Source organism: Cyprinus carpio, chromosome A6 (genome assembly GCF_018340385.1).
Source record: "Cyprinus carpio isolate SPL01 chromosome A6, ASM1834038v1, whole genome shotgun sequence".
In the NCBI taxonomy this organism is placed as follows: Eukaryota; Metazoa; Chordata; class Actinopteri; order Cypriniformes; family Cyprinidae; genus Cyprinus; species Cyprinus carpio.
Window position 1 is genome coordinate 23868595 of NC_056577.1, and position 11520 is coordinate 23880114.

At 37.9% G+C, this 11520-nt stretch overlaps 1 protein-coding gene across 1 annotated transcript; it reads left to right on the top strand.

Annotated features, from left to right (window-relative positions):
- Positions 1–333: 333 nt before the first annotated feature.
- Positions 334–11262, top strand: stk35l (serine/threonine kinase 35, like). The gene is made up of 3 exons (XM_042758520.1): positions 334–1140; positions 5701–6449; positions 8848–11262. The coding sequence occupies exons 1-2, from the start codon at positions 678–680 to the stop codon at positions 6423–6425; spliced, it is 1188 nt and encodes a 395-aa protein (XP_042614454.1). The 5' UTR covers positions 334–677; the 3' UTR covers positions 6426–6449; positions 8848–11262.
- Positions 11263–11520: the final 258 nt, after the last annotated feature.

Consider the following 11520-nt stretch of genomic DNA (forward strand, 5'->3'; position numbering starts at 1 on the left):
AATGACAAAATTTCTCATTAATGTTTTACTGATGAGTAACCTCAAAAACCCCAGATGCTCTCCGTCGTGTCAGAGCACGTGTGTGCGCTGAGCTTTATAGAGCACATGCACGCTCATGCTGGAGGGACTAAACCATTCTAGTCTTGATATTCATGACTCAAAGAATTATGATATTTGAAATTAATAAATAAACCGTTGCTTGAAAACAATGATATTTGAAAATACTGATTTTATATTCTCATGTGTAAATGGTACAAACGTTCGTACATTTTCGAATGCATGAAACTAACAAACGCAGATAAAGCATACGAAGTTATTTTTATTTAAAAACATGTTTACACAAGAAGTTCATTTATCATATTCGGTTCACCTCACCATTTTAACACCACTAATTTAACTTAAGGTCAGAATAGGCGTTTGCTGTGTACGTGTGTCCTCATAGGTCAAGAATCCCCTTGTACGGGAAAGTGGGACGATCCAGTCAAGTTTTCACTTCATTCATGGTTCATTCAGTTCAGACCGGAAGGTCGACGTTAACTGAATAACTACACCCCACTGAATGAAAACAAATGCAGGTGTCAACGAATATGTAAGCGCTGCTGAACTTCCTGGAGCTTTAGAGGAATATGAACGCGGAAGGTGTTTCCAAACGCACGCACAAAACGTGAGGAGGCGCGATGGATGCAAAGGACAGAGAGCGGCAACGGACACGGAACGCTTGCAAAAGAACCGACAGCTCCAGTGTCCTGCGCTCGCTCAGCGTCGATAACGTAGACGATAATGAGACAATGGCAGACGAGTTGGACCTGGTTAAACATGGCAGTCTTGAACGGCGACTCATTGCACCGCGGTACAGTTTGCTCCGTGAAGTTGGCAAGGGCAGTTATGGCGTTGTGTATGAAGCCATTGCCCGTAAATCAGGTGCAAGAGTGGCGGTGAAGAAGCTGCGCTGTGACGCGCCTGAGAATGTGGAGTTGGCGCTGGCGGAGTTTTGGGCTCTGACCAGTCTGGAGAAACGCCATGAGAATGTGGTGCAGCTGGAGGAGTGTGTTCTCCAAAGGAACGGGATGGCCCAGAAAATGAGCCATGGCAATAAGCGTTCAAAGCAGTATTTGAGGTTGGTGGAGACCTCGTTGAAAGGTAAGATGTTTTTATTCAAGCTCTGGCATTTTTTTCCGGTCAGCGTTGGAAGAACGCTTTGTCATGAACTAACTTTTTGTTTGTGACAGTTCACTCATTTGGTAACAATGACATATTGGTCACTCAAAATCTACGTAATATCAATTTTTATTTGTTTTTCTTTGTAATCTGAAACAAAACTGCGAGAATCCATTGCTTGGCAATGAGTCATGTGGCGTTTCATCGATGACACCGGACGTTGATATTGCGCATGTCTGTGTTCTACATTAAGATTGTTTACATTTTATGTAAGAATGTGACAAATGTCGGTCAGATATGCCCTCCCCCATGCTCCTCTCGGTTGCTGGTGTTGGGGTCAAACCTTCTCCAAACCCGCTATACCAAGTAATAACAATGAAGAAAGATTGTCATTCCTTACATGACAACTGTGTTAATTATCTTAAAGTGAAAAAGAGACAGTGATGATAATCGAGAACAATTTGATCTCATTAATCTCAATGTGTTAGGGTACCTTCTTTGTGTGACTGCTTTCCTATCTTCCAAATCATCACGTGGGTTTTTCTACTGTATTATATGCAGTAGTGTTGCTAGATGCATTTACTTGAAAGCTGTTGGTCTGGTCTATATTTAGTGTAAATGGAAGTGAAAGTAGGAAAAGATGTTTAACATTTATACTATGAATAAAGAAATGATTTTAAATGCTTGACACACCTAATCTCTGGTGGGAACACGAGACAGTATAGGCTTGAATTGAGTTTAGATGAGGTAGTTGTCTGTCTACTTGAGTATAGCTGATTATATATAGGCTACTGATTATAATAAATGGGGGTTACATTGTTAAATGTTGCTGTAGTGAAGAGTTTTTGTGTAAATGTATATCTGAAAATGTTGGGTTAAAAGCATCTGGTTATGTGGAAATAGCTGAAAAGTCCAATGTCTTCAACCTAACATGTTGTCAAAATGTGACCGACTGTGTCATGCATTGACAAAGTAACTGAACACAATAATGGCAAAAGTAACTTAATGTAGTGCTTCCAGACAGTACTCAAGGCTGTTTACATAGCAAAAACACAAAACAAACATACATCCAGGCAAATAGGTGTTAGCGTAACGTTTAAAACCAATGGAATTAGAGGCAGCTAAACCTAAACAGAAATGTAGTGCACTTTTATTTTTGTATGAAAAGAAAACTGCTTTGTCGCAGATTTAAATGGTTTTCAAGCTTTTTTCTCAATGTTAACATGAGTTCACATATTTTTCATAGTGTGAATAAAAACATCAAGTTGATATAGCTTTAGACACTGTGTGTCTCACTGTCTGTCTGCGTGTTGGTGATGCTAGCAGCACCCCTACTTAAAAAAACCTGTGACATTCACAGTATGCTGTATTTACAGCAGATGTGCAGATTCACATCGTGCTTGCTCAACAAAACCAGGTAGAGCGATAAAAATAAAGCCCATGAAAACACAGGATCAAGTTTAAAAATTACATTTTGGCTTGTATCAGGAGATACAAGTCAGTGTTTGCTGTTCATATGGGAGCTAGTCTAGTCCTCTGTAAAGAAACCTAAACAGCTTCAAACTGGTTCCACAGCAATCCAGCCTCTGAAACTGATGACAAAGCAATTCTTTCCATTACATTAACTCCACTGTTTTTCTGGTGCTCTCATTCTCTATCTATTTATGTTTACCTGCTATAACACAAAAATATGTTATATGCAAAGTTTTTCCACAGTTTTTGTTTGTGTTGTTTTTTTTTTTTTGTGTTTTTTTTCCTAAAGCAGAAAAAAGGTTGGGGGAATAACATATTGAAGGGCCAAACCCCTTTTTTTTTTTAAAGACTTTAGTCTATCTCAAAGTCCCTTTAAGACAAGTTGGTTCACTTGATAGCTGTATTTGTAACACCTCTAGCAGCTACTTCCAGGCATGCATGCACAGCTCTTGTCTACTTGAATGGTGAAAGACCAAAACCTGGTTTCATAAATTGTGTTAATGTGCATTCACATTTTAGAGCAGACTACGTAATTTTATTTGCAGGGCAGTTAATTTCCATTTTCCTAATTTCCATTCCTGCAAAAAAAAAAAAAAAAAAAAAAAAAAAACACTGGTAGATTTAACTGTAAGGCGAAACTGCAGCTGCCATATTGAGCATTACAATTTATCTACAAGTGGATCTTCTCTGCCTTACACAGCCTCTGGTTTACATTAAAATCATGATTTAATACTTTATATTAGTCGGAGGCAAGTTAAAGGGGTCATATGATGCGATTAAAAAATTTCCCTTCTCTTAGGAGTGTTACAAGCTCTTGGTGAATAAAGAAGACATCTGTGTAGTTGCAAATACTAAAGTCTCAAATCCAAAGATATATTCTTTATAAAAGTTGAGACTCGTCCACGTCCCCCTAAAACATCTTGTTCTAACACGCCCCCACATATTTACGTCATTATGTGGGAATATTTGCATAACGCCGCCCAGATGTTCACGCAAAGAAAGAAGGTGTATCTTTTATTCTTGTTGTAGTATTGTTGTTGCCACCACCACCATGTCGTATAGACGCTGTGTGTTTCACTGTGAAAGCAAAAATACTTTGTTTGGCCTTCTAAAAGGCACTGTGGATCACCGAATCGGCTTTCACCGTGGACGAAGCGGTGTCCAGCCCGGGGTCGTCACGTGGTTGCCGCAAGCACAAGGTACGCGCCTTGTAGAATCCGCCTCAAGCCGCCCACCTCTGCTCACTCAAGCCAGCCGCGGCTCACTCTAGGCCTCCGGCCTCTGCTCACTCAAGGCCGCGGTGTGTGACGCTGTTTTGTTCAGAAAGTGAAACTACTTTGTTTGGCCTTCCAAAAGAAGACACAACTAGAATTCATGTTTATATCACGTTTATAATGGGTTTTATGTTTATGTCTCATCGCTCCGGCCGGACAAAGCATCACAATATGTTAAGAGGCGTAACATTTCCGTCACACGCTTGAGGCATTCGGGCAATAACAACGCGCTGGATAGCTGGCCAATCACGGTACACCTCGCCTTGTGAAAATCTATGCGTTTCAGTAGGTGGGGCATAGAGGAGAAACAATAATGTACAATATGTGGAAAGTTTTTTTTTTTTTAACTTTAAACCGCATAAACACATTTCATTACACCTAATACACAAAATAATGTTCTTTTTAGCAGCATCATATGACCCCTTTAATATCAGGGCAAAGGACATTCTCATTTTAATAGAGCATTTTATTTCATCAGTATGTTTGGTTTGTTTTTTCAGATTTTTCAGACTTATAGGAATGCAGTAGCATATCAATGACATCAAAGCCAAAAATGCATGTACTAAAAGCTACAGATTTCCATTTTTGATTTCATGCCTACTTTAAACATCATATGTAATCTAACTTGGGCCAGTTAAAGGGGTCATGAACTGCCTTTTATATTTCGTACTGTTCTCTGAGGTCTTATAATGTTAAGATTTTTACCTAAAACATCATAATTTAGAAGTAATACGCTATTTCTGTTTTGACCACCCTCATCTGAATGCTCTGTTTGAATAGGCGTGGCAGATTGTAGACTCTGAAGTAAATTCCCACTTCTATGATTGGCTAACAGTTGTGTTTGTCTGATAGCCTATATCCTTCAAAGATGGACGCTGCTGTGATTTAAGTTAATAACACATAAATACTCAGAACATATCAAATGATCTGTAATAACAGAGCAATAGTAACCACATAAAAAAAAGTTTCTTGTGTGTGCGCCATTGCTGTCAGATCCAATATAGTCAGCACAGCATCGCATTTTAGTTTCAGTCTTTCTGAAAATCCTGCATCGAAATGAGCCTTGTTTGTGAATGAATTCACAGTAAAATGAAGAGAAACAAACGACCAAGTTCTTACTGACGTGGTCTGGAACTTCATTAATCATAAAGTTCATCCACTCTTTCCTAATGTTGGCATCAGAAGGAAGGGAATGCAGAGTCTGTTTTTCCACAACTTGGCACTGCACAGAATCTTGTTATTTTTGGAGCATCTTTATCATTTGGTTTCTGTGTAGACCTGTGTTTGCCTTTCCTCATTTACACTACATGTGCGTATCGGTGGGCGGAGCTAAACAGGCAGTGATGTAGATGCTGAGGCGGTGATTAGTCACACTATTATGTCATTAAATGACACATTCCACAACCTGTCATTTTGGCAGATTGGCTTCAATATGAACAATTTTTTTACAGAATGTTTTTAAAGTACAATGATTTCTTATGTCAAAAAACCAAGGGAATTTTGATTTCTCAGTCCATGACCCCTTTAAAGTCAATAAGCAACTACTGGTAGTTTAAACCATATTATTTCTGTTGAAGGTGAAGTCATTTAAGATTTCCACCAGTCAACAACAGTGTTGAGTAGGTTCTCCGAAAGAGGCATGATCCTCACCTTTGAAACTGTGGTTGTTGTTTATTAGTCACTTTTTTTTGTTTTATTAATATGTTTCGTACCAATTAACTAACACCTCCAAAACATTCAAATGAAAGTATATTCATCTCTGCATCTGTTTTTTTTTTCATGTGTGTCTTTTTAGGTGAGCGTATATTGTCATGCCCTGATGAGCCCTGCTACCTGTGGTTTGTTATGGAGTTTTGCGAGGGAGGGGATCTGAATCAGTTCATCCTGTCGCGACGGCCCAATCCCCGCACCAATGCCAGCTTCATGATGCAGCTGAGTAGCGCTGTGGCATTCCTGCATGAAAACAATATTGTTCACAGAGACCTTAAACCAGATAATATCCTCATCTCGGAGCGTTCTGGCATGCCTGTGTTGAAAGTGGCAGATTTTGGACTGAGTAAAGTGTGTGCCGGTCTGGCTGCTGGAGTACGGGACTCAGAGGAGGGACGGGACAAAAACAAAAACAGTGTTAACATCAATAAGTTCTGGCTTTCATCAGCTTGCGGCTCAGACTTTTACATGGCCCCGGAGGTTTGGGAAGGACATTACACAGCCAAAGCAGACATTTTTGCTCTAGGCATTATCATCTGGGCCATGATAGAGAGAATCACATTCATTGACGCCGACTCAAAACGGGAGCTTCTCGGGACGTATGTGCGGCAGGGTTCTGACATTGTCCCGGTTGGAGAGGCGCTTCTGGAGAACCCAAAGATGGTGTTGAGTATTCCTCAGCGCAGGCGCTCGCATATGCCTGAGGCACTCCGGAAACTTTTGCAGGACATGCTGGCAGTCAATCCTCAGGACCGACCAGATGCATTAGAACTGCACAGCAGGATGGGACAGGTCACTTGCGCAGCGTGAACTCTGACCTAAATGCCCACACAGGTGAGCCTTTGCCAGGGAAGCTTCCTACTGAAGCTGTCCTACTGCTTGCAATAAATTTCTTCATTCTTATTACTATTTACTTGTTTTCAATAAGCTTGAGGACTTTTTACTTAGGCCTACATTATTTTTTATACTAGTATTAGTTTTTGCTGTGATATTGAAATTGCTATCAAGAAAGCACTGCTTCTTGAAGTGTGCATGTAAATTTTTAGTGTTTTAAAGTTGTTTTTCAACAAAGTAGTATAGATTTATAACATTAATTATTACCAGCTGCATATCAGCCAGAATTTCAGTATCAATGCATACTTAAAATAGTCATCAAGTGTTTTTCCATACAGCCGTCCCAGGGGTGTTGATTATTTTGAGGAAGCTTATGGGTGGCGAGTGGAAAACAATATGACACGAGATTAAGCATAAGGCTTTAAATCCAAGTGAAATCATGCAATTTTTTGCATAAATAGTACAAGTTCATTGTATTATCAGTATTGGATAACAGCATCAGTATCTTTCCCACAGCAGTGAAGGACAAATTGACATTATCGTGTTATTGCTAGTGTTTTATTTGACCATATCAGTTTTACGGTTATTATGAGTGCTCTGCTAGGACTCTATCATCATATGATTTGTTTAATGACATGACTTTCAGAGAGCTTCTGTTTGCATGCTATATAACAGCCTCTCTTGTCTTTAAAAGTGCATGCTGGGATAGCTGTTATACAACCGCATGCATTCACCACCACCCCTCCTGTAACACTCCCCATCCCTTCGTCTCTTTTTCTTTTCCATACCCTTTGCTCGAGGGGACAACCCTCATCAGGCAGACCAGGTGACTGGGAGTTCTTCCTAGTCCTGAAATGGAAAGATTTTTTGTTTTGGCATGCCACACATAACTGACAGTTCCTTGCAAAGATCAGTTTAATCTAAAAGTGTTATTGCTTTTGGGGTGCATAATGTATTGTCACAATTTATGTTATCAACCAAAATTAGATATCTTTTTTGTTTTTTAAATATCGATATTTAATATTGGTATTGATATTGAATGTTTAAAGGTATAGTTAACCCAAAAATCTTAATTGCCATCAATTACTTACCCTTAAATTCCTGACTTTGAATCGCAAATTAAGATGTGAGGTTTCTGTCCCTCCATAAAAAGTCCAGTTAACCAAAACTTAAAAGATGCAGAAAGGTTATAAAGGCCTCATAAAACGAATCCATATGAATCAATTGGTTTAATACAAGTCTTATGAAGAGATTCGATTGCTTTATATCATGAGCAGATTTAATTTAGGCTGTTGTTCACATAAACAGATATACATAGAGCAAATCAAAACTCATTTGTACACCATATGCTAAAACAAACCTCACTGGTTCTTGTGTGTGTGTATTATTGCAGTTGGATTAGTTTGGCAGAGCATTTAAAGTGATGTATTTTAGGGTTGGAGGGCTCATGAGTTCCCCAGGCATTATGAGGACATTACAGCTGTTTGCCACTCCAGTCGTCTTTTGTTCACCATCCCCCTCTCCTTCTCCTTCTGTTGCTATGTTCAGACAGGAAAAGAATACTGAATGGAGCCTCTTGGTTTGCTCTCTCTCTGGTGTGTATGTGTGGGACGTGAGAGAGGGTTGGTTTGCACATGAAACAGCGTGCGTTGTGTAGTTTGAGTGACTGAAGAGGGGTGTTAGTAGCTCTTCCTGACTCAGCAGATAGTTTGAGCCGCAGGATATGGGGGGGGGGGGGGCTCTTAATACTGTATGCAGCTGAGATCAAGCGGCAGTCATGCTGACTAATGGCATAGCCTGCAAAGATTTTTTTTTTTCTATTTGTGTTGTGTTTGAATGCTTGTAAATCTGATTAAGTCATTCATCTCTTACCCCTATGTCGTTCCAAACCCATAAAAGTTCCTTTCGTCTTCAGAACACAATTTAAGATATTTTGGATGAAAACCTGGAGGCCTGTGACTGTCCCATAGACTGCTAAGTAAATAACAGTGTCAAGGTTCATAAAAGGTATGAAAGTCATTGTCAGAATACTCCATCGCTTCATATACCCCAGATTGCACGTCTGATGGCATTATGCAACAGCGCCAGCCATCATGACATCATTTTAGACTGTCACTGAAAATGCTATAAAATACATGGCTCCTCTTTTCTGTTCATTTTGTGTGTCCAGTGTTGCTTGTTCTCTTCTGGGTTCCCACGGTCAGTGGAAAAATCAGGAAAAGGCTTGGAAATTGTTTTGAAAATTTATTTATTTATTTTTTAATTAGCTAGGAATTTCTGGCTAAAAATTGCGTTTTTAGGTTTTTTAATGTTCTCACTAAATGTCAGTAGTCAAATGTGTGTAAATCAAATTTCAAGTACTAATTCTAATGACTTGTATTTTTTTATTCTGTTTTAGGTATTCCCTTTCCATAACAGACCAGAAGGGACTTGGAAAACTGTGAATCTTCCATTGCTGATTTAATGTGAAGAGTACAAAGTACTCAACTTGAACACCAATACAAAGTTTGCCACAAATAGATTTTCCCCTGACCATTCACTTTTTTTGTTTACAGTAGTAATTTATATGAATCATTCAGCAAGCCCAGAAGTGTTCAGCCTAAATCAGTCAGCAGTTACATCACTAAGAGTCAACAATGTTATGATGCAATGAGTACAATCAAGCTAAAACAAGCAAGCTCTTTATTAGTCTTACTGAGGGACTGGGACTTTAAAATTCTGTTCATGGATCCTCCCTACTTGTTCATCTTCTCAAAACAATCTTTTGCCATAACAAATAAAGAAAAGTATTTTAGTTATTTTATCTAGTTTTATGAGAAGTGAAGCTTTCAGTTTTAGTGAGCAAGTAGTTCACATTAGTCTTCTTTTTTTGAAAACTGCTTTTGCATGTACAAACATTGTTTGCAGTACAAATACATACACAAGATACTTGACTACATTTTGAGTTCAAGCATTTTTACATATATGCTCCTCACATGTCATAAATCATGTCATTACCATAGTCTTACTTGAGTTAAACATAAAACTCCTCAGAACTTGATCATCTTTCTTTCCTCTGTCACAACACAATAACTGATATTTCAAGACAGACTTTTAGAACTTGGTTTTCATTTGCCATGAAAATGCTCATGATCTTAAGCCTAAAACCAATATTGAGATATTTTTCTCCTTGAATGCAGATTTATCCTGATGCCTTGAACTCTAGTGATATAAGTGAGATTTCTTGTAGGGTTTTGTTTTACAGCTTAATCTTTAAAAAATATTTTAGAGCTTTTAATATTTAAACACTTTATATATTAGCCATGTTCAGTTTACCCATTCATGTGCTAGATTTTACATGGTGTGAGATTATTTTTTGGCCAAACAAATTGATTGATTCTGGTGCCCCTTTTACAATGCTGCTGTCACTTATGGAAAAAACGGTGTGAACAACCCTTTCTCACAGACACGCACACTTATACAGTTTCATGGTGTAGTGTTTTTTGAATCTGACATATTAAGATATGGATTTAGTTCTGACTGAAGGGAGCAGTTAAAGACTGTGTGAGTGCTGTTTGTGTTTTATATAATAAAATCTACTAATGCATTTCCACTGTAAAACAGTTTTTGTTTTTTGGGGGGGTTGTTGTTTTTTTTATTATTATTATTAAAATCCAGTATTTCCTTTTTGTTAACTGACTCCTTGATGCTCTCAAAAGCAGGACGGGAGCTCAGTAGTGGTACCATTGCTCTTTTTCATCTCTATCCTAATTGCTTCATAGAGAAGAAATTGGTGTGTGTTTCCAGATGTGGTTTTGCCGGACAGTTTGTGCGTGCTATAGTTCTACCTCAGCACTCTTGTGTTTTAGTTACTAACTCACTAAATTAACTAGCAGTGCTTTCTGTTTTTTGGAGAGACTAGTTCAGTATTTTTCAGAAGGATTTATTTATTTATGTATTTTTTTTAGTGTCAAGCATTTTTAGTTCTTTTTTATTCCCTTTTTTCCATTTGCAACTGCTTATTGCTGTCTACTGTAGAAGAAAGCTGAGGCTTGTGAGATCAAGATCTTTTTTTTTTTTTTAAGATTAAATCACCCTCAGGTTTCAGGTACTTTGAGCTGTAATATTCTGGACCGCATGGTTCTTCTCTTGGGAACAAAAAGTGTTCTGTTACTTTTTATGTTCAATTATGTTTTCAATTTGTCAGCTAATTCTTTTTATTTTTAATGGGAACATTCATTGTGATTCTTTTAAACCCACTTTCGTTATCCCCTTATTTAAATGATTGTATCTTTCATGAGGGTCAGTTAATCCTGGAGAGAGTTGGTAAATGTTTTCACATTTGCTTTTTATCCTCTTAATTAGGGATCTTTTCAGTTTGAATGTTTCAAATAGCTTTTTTTTTTCAGAGAATTTTGTCATAGCAGTCATTCAAACCATAGTATTAGACTGCAATGGCACTGAGAAGAGTGAACTGAGTTCACTTCCTGTTCTATCATCTTTTTTACTCAAATTCTGTTTTTTCTTTGTATTCCTTGTTGTCCAACATTGAGCATACAGCACACTCTATGCAACCTCTCCTTTTCTGACACTGTATGATGCTGCTCTGCTAAGCTTCCTCTTTAGACCTTGACATTTTTGTTGCTTTTTTGTGCTCATTTTATGACTTTTTGTGGAGCATTTTGTGCTTTTTGTGTGCAAATGTTGAATATTTTTTGAACTGACTTTACTTTGCGTAAAGCACACTAGAGCTTTCGGATGCTTCACTCATTTGGGTGTCATCCTTCATTGTTTTGATGTTGATTTTGTTCAATAAACCATGTAAAAGCATAAACTACATGTGTTTTTAATGTTTGTGACACTGAAGTAAATTTAACAAAATAATTACAAAAGTTAAGATTGAAGCTATATTTCCTTGTAACACATACCCTGATCTTTGTTTTATTTACAGATTTTATAAGAATGAGATGATAATTTACAAACTGCTATCAAGTTTTGGATATTTACATTAGAGAAAGTTGTTTTAAAGATGCAGTGTAAAAATATTACCATCCTGTTCAACATTTTAAAGACAAACGGCTGTAAATTCTAC

Coding starts and splice junctions, on each gene's coding strand:
- stk35l (XM_042758520.1), top strand. CDS start 678: ATGGATGCAAAGGACAGAGAGCGGCAACGGACACGGAACGCTTGCAAA. Junction 1,141..5,700: donor GGTGGAGACCTCGTTGAAAG/GTAAGATGTTTT, acceptor GTGTCTTTTTAG/GTGAGCGTATATTGTCATGC.